Source organism: Ruditapes philippinarum, unplaced genomic scaffold, assembly GCF_026571515.1.
Source record: "Ruditapes philippinarum isolate M1 unplaced genomic scaffold, ASM2657151v2 ctg588_1_1_1_1, whole genome shotgun sequence".
Classification (NCBI taxonomy): Eukaryota; Metazoa; Mollusca; class Bivalvia; order Venerida; family Veneridae; genus Ruditapes; species Ruditapes philippinarum.
Genome location: NW_026852750.1, coordinates 70,113 through 87,421, shown reverse-complemented (window position 1 = coordinate 87,421; position 17,309 = coordinate 70,113). Strand labels below are relative to the sequence as shown.

At 32.3% G+C, this 17,309-nt stretch overlaps 1 protein-coding gene across 2 annotated transcripts; it reads right to left on the bottom strand.

Moving 5' to 3' along the window:
* Nucleotides 1–106: 106 nt before the first annotated feature.
* Nucleotides 107–15,592, bottom strand: LOC132723526 (splicing factor, suppressor of white-apricot homolog). 2 transcript variants are annotated; one of them, XM_060708252.1, is made up of 17 exons: nt 15,368–15,592; nt 14,447–14,616; nt 14,069–14,164; nt 13,319–13,401; nt 12,632–12,866; nt 11,778–11,860; nt 10,614–10,720; nt 8,378–8,566; nt 7,672–7,885; nt 6,717–6,894; nt 5,991–6,113; nt 5,104–5,268; nt 4,540–4,762; nt 3,563–3,829; nt 2,350–2,565; nt 1,473–1,917; nt 107–337 (listed from the first exon to the last, which is right to left on the bottom strand). In XM_060708252.1, exons 1-17 carry the CDS (start codon nt 15,553–15,555, stop codon nt 251–253), a joined length of 3,069 nt encoding a protein of 1,022 aa, XP_060564235.1. In that variant the 5' UTR covers nt 15,556–15,592; the 3' UTR covers nt 107–250. The 2 variants fall into 2 exon arrangements, with proteins under 2 accessions (XP_060564235.1, XP_060564245.1); XM_060708262.1 differs by having other exon boundaries at nt 15,315–15,511.
* Nucleotides 15,593–17,309: the final 1,717 nt, after the last annotated feature.

Genomic DNA, 17,309 nt, shown 5'->3' with positions numbered 1-17,309 from the left:
TTTAATAAGCAAGTCATTATTGTGTCCACTTCCTATGATCTGGAAACTTTAATCAGTAAGCCTAGCACTGAATAGTCTTCTTAGTAACAGTGTCTAAGCAAGTGTCTTTTCTTTTTAATCAGCGAAACGTATTCTTATTTACCGTATGTCTTTATGATCCATTAACAAAAGCAGTTAACCTACAGACAACAATACATGCTTTAATATAAAACAATTTTTTTCAATATATAAAATAAATATGCTGCATTGGTCAGGAATCATCCATAAATATGTCATCTTCTTTTCTTATAGCCTCCCTACTAGCCTTTATAATTGCACGAACACGATTCAACATATACTGAAAAAAAAAGTATACAAATTTACAAAAATACTTAAGGTGCTTTGAATTTGAAACAGTCTGTGGTCAATATTAATGGACTTGAAAAGTAGTAAAATTCAACAGACAAAAAGGACAGCCAAAGTGCATGGTTGTGCATCTAGCTAGGTGGCACTGGTGAACTAGTCAAGGTTTTATTTCATCACAATGGGAGTGTTAAGTACTTAAACTTCAAACAGTAAAGTTAAGCTAGTATCATGCCAGCGAGTTTTGTTACTCGAGAGCACCGCATGCCCTGTTAGTGCATGCTCGTTGTTAAGGGCAAAGAATATCAATAACTCAATTTTGACAAAAAAATTAAAATGTGACACAACTCCGAATATATAGCTTTCAGAATTATGTCCTTTGTCTAACAAAATAAGCAAGTGTTCTAAGGTTCATGTTGATAAGTTTAAAAATGTTTGAATAATAAGCTATATTGAAATGTTTGCACAACCACTAAGCAGCAATCATAATAGCTCAACTTTTTCTCCGAAACTTATGAAATATAAGATCAAGAATCTTATTCATGTTCAGACTTAACCTGCTCCATTCTGGATAAACAGGCATATGCATTACAGACACAAATATTCGTAAAATTAAAATATTGATTTAAAGCTGAACGCCTCCAGATGAGCCAAAATATCTCAAGAAAATCAATATTGAGAAAAATGTACTAGAATTTTCAGAAAGGTAAAGACAATCAAGATCCAAATTAAATTTTGCATGTAATGTGCAGTTTAAGACTGATTTTGCAGTATTTTATCCCCATATTTCTACTGCCTTACTAACGCAGTAATGGCCGTTTTTTCACATGTGGACCTCTTTTTGGTAATTCTCTTGGATTGTGAATGCCAATTGCAATACAAAAATTACTTTATTTGCTCACCTCACAATATTTTAATTTTAAATACATTTCCAAAATTTTCATGAAAATTTACATGAATCTGGAGGCGTGCTGCTTAAGCTGAGAAAATGCGATATTCCATCAATTGTGATGTTTTTGCTTTTATTTCTTTGAGTGCAATTAAATATTATATTACACTTGAAATGAAACCTTACATAAAAGCAACCAGCATTGCATCTGTAAGGTATAGAATAAAATGAAGATACTCACTGAAGAAACATTTTTCTGATTTTGTGTATTTTCTGTATCTCCACCTCCATTCACGTCCCCAGTTGATGAGCTTGGTTCTACTGGCGGTCCAGTTGTCTCCCCTCCTATCAAACTTGGTTCTCCAGACGCCAAGTCCCCTGGTCCCGGAGTTCCTTCCCTTGACATACTGTCATTTCTCAAGGGGGTTAAATGACTTTTTGCTGGAGATTGGACAAATCTTGAGCTCGATCTTGACCTTGATCTAGATTTTGACCTTGTAGGGGAGTTAGATTTTGATGCCACTGACCTAGTTTCTGGAGACAATGACCTAGATCTTGACCTTCGAGGTGTAAATGAGCCGCTACTGCTGACAGAGACGGATCTACTATGTTTGCGTTTGCGAGGCGATTGTTCAGACGACCTTGAGGTCACTTCAGGGTCAATATCAGGAGGCCTCTGTGGAGATCTGCATTGAAAAAATATATTCATCATGTATATAAGGTATTTCAGTAATTACTTCAGAGGGTCCGTACTCTCAATGCCTGAAAAGGCCGCTGGACCCTTGTTTAGCCTAAAATCATCAGTAAAAGTTTCCGGGATTACTAATGAATTTCAGGATTTTCAGTCTCCTGAAAGCCTTCTATTTCCTATGTAAAACTATAGAAGAAACTGCTTAATTCAGAATTTTCAGGATTTTTAAAATTTCCAACTTTTACCCATGCCTAAAATACATACAATCACTTCAGAGTTTTCTCCTGAAATATACACCTATAGCATCAGAATTACATAACACGTCACCAATATGTAAATAACATTTGAATAACTCTTGCTCATTTAACAAAAATTGTAACGGCTTTAAAAATAATATTCAAAGTGATAAAAATCATATAATACACACCTGGATGGAGATTCCTTGCCTGCTGTATCTGTATCACTAATTTGACCCGGCTCTGGAGTACTGTCCCTTGTCTCGCCTTCCTCTAGTGTATCCATGCATTCTTCCTCTATACCAGCAGGGGAGCTAACTCTTGGATCTGTAACTTCAGGTTCAGTAACTTCGTCTTCAATAATAATTGGCATATCTGCAGGCCCAATTTCTTTATTCTCTCTAGACCTGAATGAATTTTTAAAAGTGTATAAAGCTATATATCTATATCTGCTGCAAACATTATTGTTTGAATTTTAAAAAAACGAATGTTTCCAAAATGCTTGTTATGAAATATAAATGGAAGTATTTTGCCTAAAAAGTGAACAGCGCATGCATGGACTCATTGCTAAACAATGAAAACCCTACTTAAAATAGCAGAATGACATTTAATTCAAATTACATCCAATATCCATGTGTGTTAAATAACTGAGATATTCTATGTTACAACTCTCAAAAATTGACTATAAGATTATGAAAACAATACAATTTTACTGTAAACTGATTAATGAAATTATGAAAGTCATTCCAATGTTTACCATAATTACATTCTTTTTTTCATTCAAGTTCTCTAGTTAACACTCATTTAACAAATAAGACATAATGTAGTTAATTCAAAGTAAAAGACTTGATTTACATGATTTATATCTATAAATCTGTTAATATTACCAAGTCCAAATATCAAACCATTCACTAATATGTGTATTTAGATGTATATAGTGTGTCACCTAACTACAATAGTACTAAGATTTTGGTAGTTTAAATCAAAGTTCTCGCCTTCCATGCTATTTTAAAGTGTCATCATGGGTCAGATTACCAGACCCATTCCCAATGTTTTTTTTTCACCAATCTTTTAAAAAATTTAGAATTGAAATTCCTGATATCAAAATTTGCTGGAGTTCATTCCAGTATGATATCAGACAGATCTTTCCACACCTTTTATTGTCAAATTTAAAATGTTTCTCTCTATTTTGTTTGTTTGTTTGGATTTTTACGACACATCAACACATAACTGGCCAGTTTCTCACTATGCTTTGAATGATATTTGTATTGGTTCGAATCAATTTTGCACAATTCAAAATAATACGCCAGTACCAAATATTTTTCCAATTAAGCAATTTTCGACATAAAAGAAATCAAAGTAGTTATCCACTTTAATAAAGATAAAACATAACAATTTACTAACCTAGATCTAGATCTTTTCTTCTTTTTCTTAGAACTTTTTTTATGACTAGAATGTTCTTTCTTTGACTTTGGTGACCTTGACCTTTTCTTTTTTTTCGATTTTGACTTGGATGGTGACCTTGAGCGTGACCTTTGTCTTGTGCTTCTGTCCTTTGACCTTGACCTTCGTCTTGAACTTCCCCCTTTTGAAGGTGATCTGGAGTATCTACTTCTACCGAGGTCCATATATCTAGGAGGGGGAGGTGGTGGAGGAAATCTTAGTGGAGACCTGGAAAAAAAGAAGATAAAATATTAAATTCTAAAACTTAAAATCTAAGCTATATGGTTGATTTTAGCCTGAAAAAGTATCACTACTCCACAATCAGAACTTATTTTTAATGGCTGTATTTTTCTACTAAAGTTAAAATTAAAGGACAAGAAAACTTCAACAAACCACATTCATTTAGAATTTTAAGTTAAGTAAGCCGCACTCATCGAAAATAAACACCTATGTACATTTGTATATGACTTTTTCATTTTTTTATGTTAGAAAAATTGAATGTGTCTTTTTATTCTAAACATTACTTCATTCAATAGCACAACAAAAGGGAAAAGTTTGAAAAATGTAAACTATTCATGATAAATCTTGTAAGGTGACCTACATTGTACAATCATGACCCAGAAGAAACTTGTAAAATTTCAGTAAAAAACATTTAGTAGTAACTAAGATTATGAAGTTACATGCAAAACCTTATGTATAGAGTCACTATTTTTTTTTTACTTTTACCTTGCTAAATATTGTAAATGGACCTGTCCATCTTTCAATCTGAACAAAACCATTTGACATTTTAGGGAAAAATTTCAAAGTACTATAAGAATAGCCAACTGTGCAGACTATGATCAGACGTCAGTATGATAGGGAAGCATGGAAGAATTGCATGGACTGCATCTGTTATGGAAAAAAGACTAACAGATTAAAGCTGCATCTCAATCACCTACCTTCTCGAGACATTGTAAGCGCTTGGGGGAGTAGGTGATCTATTTCTTTTCTTCTTCTTTGACCTTGACCTAGATCTTGATCTCCGTGATCTTGAACTTCTGTCTCTTGACCTTGACCGTTTGTCTCTTGACCTGTGTTTAGACTTGTGGTGTGAAGATTTCTCCTCCTCCATCTTAACAGGTGAGCTTCTTTCACTGATAGCTGGTGTTGCTTGATTGGGTACTAAAAATGAATTAGACATAAATGTAAGTTTGTTTTTAAAATGTTTGTCTCCCCTAGGTTCCCCAAATCGCAATGGTATGACATACCTGATAATCTGAAGTGGTTATGCTGCGATTATAAGGCCATGAAAATAGCACCATGGTAACTGTAATATTAGTCAGTAGAACCACGAACATTCTGTAAGCTATCTAGATAGCTTGCTCACATAAAAGAATTCAAAGTTCCTGTTGGGATTCAAACTCACAGTGACAATGGGCAAGTGGTTCAAAGTCAATAAACAATTTCTTTTAAAAGCATTTATATCTTTCTGTTATTTTTAAGAAAAAAAGACCTCCACATACCTGTTGTTTTATCTTCCTCAGTGGCTGTATCAGTTTGAGACTTTAGCAGATTAATAAACATAGCTGCCTTCTTCTTACGTTCGGCTTTAATCTGTTTCTCTTTGTCGACTTGTGACAGTTTCTCCCGGGCTGATGCTGCTAACCTATCTTTTAAACGCTGCTCAGCTAAAAATATACAATTTTTCAATTTTTATCGACACTGTCAAACTTCTAATGTGTTAATCAGTTATCAATAAAATAAACTTAACTTGACCTTTAGCATTTCATAAAATTTTTCAATGCTGCTCAGCTACAAAAAAAAAGTCCTCAATTTTCAACATTACCAATATCACTATAACATTGATTTATATAACCAATAAAAAAGGTACTTCATGACAGTTTTTCCATTGAGCTAAATGTTTTATTTCTATAATATGATAATGATACAAGAAAACCATGAATACACGCCATTTTATTATAAATTTCTATCAGGACAGTAGAAGCCTTCTAAATATTTATTTTTTATAATATATATCTTACAACTCATGACTGAGTGTCTAATGCATCTGACTAGTAATCTAAGGATCCCTAGCTGCCTCGTTTCAAGCTCTGTCATGGACAAGTAATTGTTTCCTTGAACAAGAAACTTAACACTTATTGCTCTGTACAGGTTTCCAGGGATGGATTCGATAGTGTGTCTGTAAGTTTAAAGCTTCCTTTACAATCAGACTAAAATAAATTCTTTATAAACTGCAACTCAAGTGTCAAAGGCCCAGGGATTATTTATGAGGGTGAAAACAGTTTGAATCAGAATAATAATTAAACACTTATAATATATATGTATATGTATATAATGTATATTGAGTATAATACTGTATGCTTCAACATGATGAAAAAATATTACATACCAAGTTTCCTTTCAAGTTGTTCAGCACTTCTAGAATCTGTGGAGATGTCACGCACTGGGGTACTTGTGCCAGAGGCATTGTTTGACTTGGATCGCTTTGCTTCTCGAGTACTGTCCGAATCACCTGTTAAAAGGACAAAAGAGTTTTAATTTATTTTTGTTTCAAAATAACAATATGGTCATTGAAATTTAGTTACAGTCTCGTTAGATATATATGTAACAAGTATTGTGTTACTACTTATATCCATGTGAAAATATTTAAACCAATATTTGTAATGGTCTTATGAATTTAGAGACAGGTTGTACATTGTGTTTTGAATAAAGAAACTGAACATTTAAAAGTGTACTGAACAAAAATTATACTTGATTTTTTTTTTGCAAAATGCATCATCCAATCTGATGGGGGATTAGACATAATCCGAGCAATTTTTTTCTTTTTCTTGTTTATTTTGGTTGGGTTTAAAGCCACTAAATTACGGTAAACTCCAATTTTGTTGGCTGAGGAAGTCCTCATGTTCAGCTATTCATTACATTTTAGCAACAGCAGGTACTAAAGTATAACCACTGACCTTATTGAACTTCACAGGATGACACAACCACATGGTATAACTAATCATCTCTAAAAAGATTTGAAATCAGTCACCTTTACTACTGCCAAAGAAGCACAACTTTCATGAATATTAAAGTTTAATATATTTTTATATGAAAATTTCTTTAAATTACGTACCATTTTCATCATCTGACTCATCATATTCAAACACTGGTTTCTTCTCTATAGTTGTAGAGTCTTGTTCTTTAATAGCTTTCTTTAGCTTAAATTTGACTCCTTTGGCTAAAACTTCTGCCTTTTCTTGTTCTCTTTTACTCTCTTCCACCTCCTTTATCTTTCTTTCTCTCTCTATCTCCTGAAAATAGGGATTCATTTAAATAGATAGTTCAGGGTGTCCATTTGACCCTTGAAATGACTTTGACTCTTCAAATTTCTAAAAGGCCTGATTTGACCCTCAGAATATTAACTGGAGGGTCAAATTTTGTTAAAATCATGAGGATTTTGCATTGTAATTGGAAAGACTGCCCATACTGGTCAAAATGACCCTCAGAATTCCATGGCTAGTGGAACCCCTGATAGTTCCCGATTTTAATATTTTACAATATTTATCTCTCTTTTCAATAGTGGCAGCCATTTTGGGGGTCAATATCCTATATAATATAATTGACAAAATTTAAATGTGAACAGTTTGTTTTGGTGAATTGTCAAATTCTTTTATACAGATGAAGATTAATATTATTATAGCACCAATATGTAAAAGAATTTTATCAGTTTTCATGAAGATGATCAAATTATGAGTGAATTTTATCTGATCTTAAGCATATGATATATTTGGAATGATCTTCAAAATATCACAATGGGGAACCAATAATTGGTTAACCCTTAAAGTGGTGACCAGAGGAGGTAATTATTGTTGTGTAAAAAGCATTCATACCCATTTCACATAGTATGATCACTTTATTTATTATTGATTTGATCTTTATATGGTGCTATTATGTTTTGAGAACACTTTTTCATTTAAATATCTAATAACCAAATAAAATGTCACTGACTTGATCATCATGTCAGAAAATTGCACAGTGTCATCCCGGGATTATATCTTTATACCAAGTAAAGAAACCATTTAACTTACTTCTTGGAACAGATGTCTTTTAAAATCATAGTAAGGATAATGTGTGTGCCATGACTCCAAAAACTGGAATCTTTGATCTTTCTTTGACTTAACAACAATGGAAAACTCCTCCCCATTCTTCGCAACATACATTGCCATCCTATCGATGATTGGCTGGACATCTGGAGGGGGCGGGACTATCTGTGGGGGAGGGGAAGTTGATCTGTGAGAGGAGCTGAAATTTCAAAACCATATGTTATGAGAACTGTTTTGTATCCTCAATCTTCATAGTTAAGTCTTCAGTCATTAATCTAAATACAAATAAATTTAAATTTTTGATTATTTTATAAAATAATACTGCACAAATTCAAATCAATCTGTAAGCATATAGGCCAGACTGAGAATGATAAATTTCATAGCATGATTAAGTTAAGTTAACATTATTTTTCTCGGACCTTACAGTTTTATTTTTTTTCTTAGCATCTCTGTATATGATTTTGTTTGTATATTACAATTTTTGTTTGATCATCAACAATATAATTAGTTATAGCAGCTACACAACCAAGGAACACTGGTTTATAAATAGAAGGGCAACCAAGCACAAACAATCTTGGGGACAACTTATTGATATTTTAACTAAATTAGCATATAAGCATTTGAAAAGAGTATGTTTTTTATCAATACCACAACCCTCCTTACACTAGGCAGACAATAATTGACCACATACCCATCTCCCGGCTCCTCTTTAATCTGTTTTGAACTGGTCTGGTCTCCATTGGCTTTGGGTAACTGGACAGGTTCAATACCTGGAGGAGGAGGCATTGAGGACCCATAAACAGGCTGTGCCACACATGCTGGTAGTGAGGATTCCTCGGGCTCAGACTTGATCGTTTTCTTCATCCTGCCTTCCCTTTCTCTGCACATACATAGATAATAGATAATATATTAAAGCCACAGCCAAGGAAAAACACAAGAAATGTATAAAAATAAGTACACAGTAACTCAGCTTAAACAACTAACCTTTTCTGTACTATTTTATAAAACACATAATACATATAAACACATATATAACACATGCAACAAATTAACTGTCAAAACTACTTGTTTTCATGTTTCTTCCAATTTCCAACATTGCTCATGCAAATAGAATATTTACAATGTATATGAATTAAAAACAAAACCACAACAACTCACACATTTTGCAAAAACACACTTCAATTAACTATCCTCTTTTCAAAACAACAAAAATTCAAAATTGATTTCTTACCATTAATATAGCATATTCAAAGCAAAACATAGTCTGGTATTTTATTTCCAAATAATATACCTATCAATTTCCTAGTAAATCATTAATCAATCTTTAAAAAGTATGAAAATAAATTTTCCTGAAGTTAAACAAGATAGGAAAGATTAAGATGTACATTCAAACATAACTATAACAAAGTTATTATTACTAGAATGTTACAATGGCTGGATAACAGATGATATGTTTCTACCAATCAATAAACTCAACAGCTGGTTAATACCAGCATATGGACAGACAAACTTTGAATAATAAACAGCCTTCAATCAGACACGAACAGATATCAGACAGATTAACAAACTTTTCACCAGCTAGTTGCTATAGCTGTTGTATATCTGTCTTTGACATCCCTGTAAGGATATGAATCTACAGCAGGGTGTCATTCTGGCCAGGAATGCTACTGAAAGGATTTTCTCTTTAATACTTGGCTTACTTAAATCATTATGAGAGAATTTAAGATTTATTTTTAAGAGTTAAATTTCCAGGACAAGCAATACCAAAGCATGGCATGCCAAATGCCTTAATACTGTTTTTAGCCAATCACCTCCTAAAATGCATTTTATAACTCCAAGAATATTCAAACAAGTGACCATCTTACAATTTTTATGGTATGTCACACAGCTGTTTCATTTATGTTTAGAGGACTTATTATATCAGTAAATGCATTTATTTTTTTTAAATAATTAACAGCAAGTAAAATTAATTAGATTTTAATAAAGGACCTGTGAAAAAATATGTACACATGTCTCTAAGAAAATGTCTTTCAAACAATCAAATAATTCAAATCGGCATTAGCAAAATAAAATAAACACCTAAAAAAACACTGATTGAATATGCTGTGTCACATGTATTAAACACTAATTAAACATCACTCAACAGACTACCTCCATTGCAATCAACTAGATTTTTTCCATATTTATTTATGAGGCATAAAAATAAACAAGCATGGACCTCACTGTTCAAACACTCACAGCTGATATTTCCAGAATGCAAATGATAAGGGGATATGGAAACAGATCATCAATATTACTTAGTAGATGAAATGGAACATTTTCTAGTATTTTACCATTTCAAATGTGATTTTATTGATTATTGCGCAACAAACTGCGAAAAATCAACAATTAGAATATTCCCTATCACTGAGATGGAAAGACCAGTGTTTGAAAGTCAGTGACCTTAGGTACTTACAGTGACATAATGCCAATCCTAATGTTGAACAGGTAAAAATAAAAATAACTTGACATTGATAATTATGTTTATTTTATATTTGACTTTGAAGATATAATCTAAAGTACGCTTTTCCCAATGAAAATTTCTATACATATCTTTCAGAATGTATCGGTAGGACCGCTTGCTAAAACATCTCATTGCTCGATAGTAAAACAAGAGCCTGGAAAATGTATAATTTTTGTTAAGTAAATTTCAAAAAGGGCCTAATTTTGTCAAATCCAACGCAAGAGTTATGGACCCTGGATAGTGACCTCCTATTATGTTTTCCAAAAAGGGCATGAAGTTTCAACCAATTCCCTACAGTAGTTTCAGAGATACCAATCTACACCCAAAACTTCACTAAAGTTTGACATTGATGCCTTGATGAGTACAATAGTTCTCCCTACTATTCAAATAGTCAAGCTAAAAATAAATTTGCATGAAAATTTACCTTTTCTTATCTTCTACTTCCTTGTTGACCTTTGACATTGACTGAAGTAGCTGACCATATGATGTCTCATGTATGGAAACTTTTGGCATTGGTACAGGCTTATATACCTGTAATATAAATTTCATTTGTTAAAATTATTATTTACAATGTTCAATGTTATGATATTCAATGAACTATTAAACAAAAGAAAAAGAAAAAAATTAAATTAAAAAACGAAATTGTCCTTGTAAAATACAAAGTATCATGTGCTGCAGGGCCTCAAAATCTGATTTTGACTTACTTGTCCATTTTATTTGATTTATTTGTTAGTCACATTTTATTTCTGAATGAAATGCTGACAAATTTTTACTTGTCCACCCTGGCTGTGGGACTACCTGGGCAAATTAGACAATCGATTTTGCTGTGCCTGTGCTGGGACATTAAGACTTGGTTTTGGCAATTTGACTGCAAATGAATAGATTAATCTACTGATTGCAATTTGACTGCAAATAAATAGATTAATCTACTGATTCAGGAGAGAATTTTAATCACATTTTAAATACATGTAGATAAACAATCCATATTAATAGATAAACAGTTTATTTCAATAGATAAACAATCTTTTTTCATAGATAAACAATTTTTTTTGATAGATAAACAATATATTTCAATAGATAAACAATCTATTTTAAAGGGACTCCACTGAGGGTTTTGACATGACGGGACTGAAAGTTATTTTTTGAGATTATTACTCCATTTGATGTAGATCTATACCAATACCTTATGTGCAAAATTTCAGATCATTAGCTTGCTCCGTTGTTCCAGAATAATTATTATAATAGTGAAAAATGACCCAAAATTGAAAAGCGTTTAAACGCTTTTCACTCAAATCGGACTATAGCACAAATGTACAGTTTTCAATATATTTCTTAATTATATCTTATTTATATTTCTGTTTTGAGTGCTCATGTTTATCTATGTGAAAAATTAAAATTTTATGTTTTTTAGGCTTATAAACCTCAGTGCAGTTCCTTTAATAGATAAACAATCTTTTTAACAGATTAATGATCTACATGTATATTTATAGATAAACAATTTTTTGATAGATAAACGATCTATATAAGTAGATCAACAATATTTTTAATAGATTTACAATATATTTCAATTGATAAACAATCTGTTTACCTCCTGGGGTACAGGTGAAGCTCTATTTGTTGTCATTAATGTTGGATGTAGGTAACCATGACCTCCGTCATCACCTTCTCCACCTGATTAAACAATAAAAAATAATTCAAAATTATTCAAATTTATTTTTCTCGTTAAGTTAGTCTCATTGGCACGTTGGAAACTTGGCCAATTTACAGCCCACTCTTAAAAACAAATTATAAATATGCTAAACCTTTGTTTAATATTTCTATTTGACCATGAAAGCAGTAACTGAAGTCTTAAATATTTTGATAAGGAGTAAAATAAATTACCCAAAATAGAAGTCAATTACAGGTGTTGCTTTTTTTTAAACATTTATTAATTAACAACAATGAAAACAGCCAAATTCAAAGCAGATTATGTCCATCATACAAACTGAACTGGGTAAGAGTTAAATCACAGTGACTTCAAGTACAAAACCAGTATGAAATCATTGAGTCAAAGAAGACACATTCAGCATCTCTTTTTTTTTTTTGTTTGGTTTTACGGCACACCAACACAGTAAAGGTCACACATTCAGCATAAATCATTGACTAAATCAAAAGAATGCAACCAGCATCAAATCATTGACCAAATCAAAGGGACACTACCAGTATAAAATCATTGACTAAATCAAGCATCATATCATTGACTCATTCAAAGGGACACAGCTGCTATAAAATGTTAACTTAAATCAAAATATAAAATTTTGACTAAATCAAAGGGACACAACCAACACAAAATCATTAACTAAATTCAAGGAACACAACCTGTATAAAATCATTGACTAAATCAAAGGGACACAAGTGGTATAAAATCATTGACAAAATCAAAGGGAGACAACCTATACTTACTGTCATTGTGATAATCAGGCTCCTCCTTTACAGGTGACTTTGGGATATATTTCTTAGTCTTTATCATTTTAATGAGATGTTTATAGTAGGGATGAAGGACGTTTTCAAAGTGCATAAACATGAACTGTGGGTTTTTGGCTTGCTTTGTCTTCATAACAATCTCCATCTGTGTTCCGTGTTCGGCAATAAACTTGGCCGTCTTCTCTATGATGGCATTCTCTTTGATAGTTGCCGGCTAAAATAAACATTAATTCAGAATGTGTTCTATAAAATAAGGAGGGAGCCTTGGACTGATGGTTTAAAAGTGGGAAAAAAATATGGTAACTAAGGTAGCAGACTTGAAAATGATTCATAAAATTAGTTATATGAAAATAATCAAACACAATGATTAAACTGTAACTTATCAAAATCCAACCCATACATGTTTTGTTTTTGACTGATTTTGCAGAATCTATCACCATGTTTCTACTGCAAGACTAATGCAGTAAGGGGAATTTTGGCATATTTTGACCGTTTTTTTGATTAATTAAATGGATTTTAAGTGCTGTTTGCAATGTGTAAATCACTTTAATTTTCCTACTTCACTTTACAATAATTTACTTTTAAGTACAATTTCAAAGTTTTCATAAATTTTTTTCATGAAAATTTGCATGCATGATGCTTTAAACAAAAATGTCTGTCACTTACTATAGCAACCCCTACAGGTACTTGTAATTCTTTAGGTGGAACAAAAACAGCCTCTTCTGGATTTGGTTTGGCTTCTTCTGAAACTGATTTTTTTTTAAATTTATACAGCTACTCAATCACATTGAAAGATCAATTATACCAAAGTTGACTTTTTACATGTTCAGACCAAGTTAGAATGTATTTCTGTTGCATCAGATAAAGTGATAAGCATTCTTTTCCAAAACAGTAAAAACTCAATATGGGATGTAATGTTATGATACTTTAGTATGAAATACTTGTGTTACTGATCTTATGTCATTTTCTATGTATGTATTCAATAATTCATGGATGACAACTGAACACGGTGTTTTGGTCCTGACCATGACACATTGTATTAATTTAAGTAGTTCACTGTCTGTCCTACAAAACTTGTACCTTCTGGTTAGCTCGTTAGGTAGAGCGTTGGACTGTGAATCAGGCGACTCGCGTTCGCTTTCCAGACAGCGAAGGTCAGTGGTCAGTTTCATTGTGATTGAATATGAAATCCTTTCATGGTCATTCACACTGAACCCCTGCTTTGGCATGTACACAAGTTATCAGTCCCTTGTGAAAGTGAAGGCAATTAGTACTTGTAAACTGCTTGACAGCCTACTCAGGAACAATGCAGTGGCTGAACTATGCTCTGGTTAATTCAATTTGGCATACTGTCGTGATCCAGAGGATAAACTACCTACAAAACTTTATGTTACAATGAAAAGTACTGTATTTTACCTGGTTGAGCCTGTGGCTGGCCAAACGCATCATAACTGAAGCCTACAGCTTGATATCCTTCTGACAAAGACTCGTAATACCTCTTCCACTCCTCCTCTGAAAACAGAAATAGAAAAATTCATGCAAGTTATATCAATATTTATGTTTGAAATTATGATTTCCCTGTGATAAAGACTTAAAACCTATAAAGATATTACCAATAATTTACAAATGTTGGCATGTAGTCAGTTTTTTTATTGTTCATTTACAAATAGGTGTAACCTTGTTAATTCTAATCTTTATTCTTTTCCAATTGCAATATATGTACAGGAACAATAACATGACAATCATAATTTATTACAGATTAATCCAGAAGTAACTTAGATAATATCTTTTTACCTTCATACATATTTTTCTCAGCAATATCAGTGTGGAGTTCAAGATAACGTTCCTCGTCACAAAGTTGCTCAACATGTTTCTCATCTTCAGTCAGAACAGGTGCAGGTAACCCCTTCAAGTTGTCTGCATCATAAGGTCGCAGGTCATATAAGTGACCTCGCCCATCATACCTGCAGACAAGAACCTAGCAGTTAGTAACTATGAAAAATTATCATTCTTAATTAAGTAAAACATTGACAATCTGTGTGGATTTTCCCTGCAATTAAAATATTCATCATTTTATGAAGATATTAAAACTGCTCTTAATTTACAAATGACATTACATTTACACATCATAACTATAAATGTGAGCAGGGAACATGAAATAATATTCTGTATTCAACAATCTTTCCAAAGATAGTCTCCCCAAATAACCTCTTTCACTTTGCTCTAGTGTTGATTGTACCTGTAAAAACCTGGAAAGATAAAGGCTAAACATATGTGGCATTAAGATTTACAAGGCAAAAGAAAAATGCAGGAATTCATTTACACTTACAGGCTGATAAACCTTTCCATTTTAAACTTAGTGCATTAAATTTTATGAATAACTTAAAAAAACATTTGTAAAATTTAAACCGTAAGTTCCAATAAAACACTGTACCTGAAAAAAATTTCTACAAAAACTTGATTTACAAATGGGCCTTTTTTAATTTTTTGGGGGTGTTGCAAATGGGGAAAATCCATGTAGTACACCAAAGGGGAAGTAATCGTTCTGTCCTTGAAACTGTCCTTACTTTCTCAAGCTCATCATACATGTCGCTGTTATCTTCAGATACCTGTATGAACTAAAATCTGCATTAGAGCAATCGACAATCGCGAGATATTAAACCTTTTGCGTAAACAATCGAGAGTAATCCAATCCATGTTGAAGAGAACACCGACCTGTCTATCTTCAGCTTTTCATCCCCCATCCATGGGATCATGTAGGTTCCAGAGTCCACCATATTAGCTTGCTCATCGTCTCTGAAAAGTTTGCAGTGATAGCCAAACACAAAAAGTTCCTCGTTTCTACTCTTCTCGCTAGAATCTTCATTTTGTCCGTCCGTCGGAAAGAGCAGCTCGCTCGCCATTTTTGTTGTACGGTGCCGTTTTACTTACGTTTCATGACAATGACTTAAAATCACGGCGGGCAATTGCTCGGTAATCGAGCTGCTTACGATAACTTTGGCTTTCATGACGTAAACTTAAATTTTATGTTGATATCTCGAGCTTTATTTATTTATTATACTGCTAACATTGATTGCATTGCTAAATTACAGTACATCCTAACACTCAAACGGGTTTTTTATTTGTATCCGTACACAATGCAAGCTACTAACGTTTTCAGTAGCGTAAAATGTCATAAATGCACGTTCATCACGTGCACAGATTATAATACAGTACCAGTAGATTATTGCTTATTCTGCCTACTTTTACAAAATTGGCATTATTTCATCATAAGTATGTGTTATTACACTTAAAGAATTTGGTAAAGACGCTCGCACATTATTCTGCATACATACGTTTGAATTTGATCAAAATGTCAGCTTATCAGCTTAAACTTTTAAAAGGTTAAACGTGATTTTTACTATCTGCAGAATATATAGAATTTTACAATTATTTCATCGTTCTTTCCGGTTTTGTTAAAACTCTAAAAATAAACATGTTAGCTTGTACCTTTATATGTATATATACCGTATATAGCTTGTTAATAGTGTCAAGGTTAATACAATGTCTACACAAGATTAATCTGCAGAGAGATTCGGGGTCACCTACATATCATGAATGTTAAAGGTAAACAATTTAAAAAAACGGATTTGTTTTAAATGTATACGTTTTTTAGTTATGTTTAAAAAGAAATATAATCATTTGCTGATAAATATTACACAATTATTGGCTATTGATCTGTCATTGAATATGGTGTGATATTCATCGGTTTATTAATGTCAATATGACATTTTACTGGTGAATATCAGACCATATTCAATGGATCATTAGTAAATAATTGTTTTATTATATGATAAAACTTTGTTTAAAAAATCGCAAAAGCAAAGCCTATAGAATAAAAGGATAACAAAACAGAGGCTTTGGATTGTTTTCACTGAAGCACGAAAAAAAAAGACGCACATAAAAAGTTGACATCAGACAATCAATGGCTACATGAACGCTGCACAAACAAAAGTAAAAAAAATGTAGTCAATTTATATTACCATTGTGGTTTAACTCTTAACTTTTATTGTGAAATAGTTACATTTGAATCGAGAAAATTAATATGCAATAAAAGTTCAATAACTATTTTTATGCATATGTGTTTAATAGTCTATTCTAAATGGTCACTGAATATTAGTCTGATTCTATTTCTAAATAGGGAAATTCCTATTCAGCCAGTGAAGATCATTTTACACCAAGTGAATATGATTTTATTATTTGTTCTGTTGACTACAGTAACTGTTTGGACCAATGATATTGAGGCTATGTTTAGATCATATAATAATAAATATTAAAAGCTGCATACACCAGGAAGCCAAATTATTTCAGGAAAACCAAACTTGAGAAAAATGTACTAAGATTTTAAGAAAAGAAAAAAAATTATGTTTAAAGTAATAATTTATATGCAATATGCAATTCATGACTGATTTTCAGAATAGTATATTTATTATCATACACGTGCTATTTCTACTGCGTGACAAACAGTAAGAACATCATAAAAGAAGAAAAAAACACAACAGAACAACGACAAAAAAAAAACACACACACAATAACCCTTGAATCTAGATCAGTAGATGCATGCTGCATTTAATGCATAGGGTAATATTTAGAACATTTAACCACAAAGCTATATCTA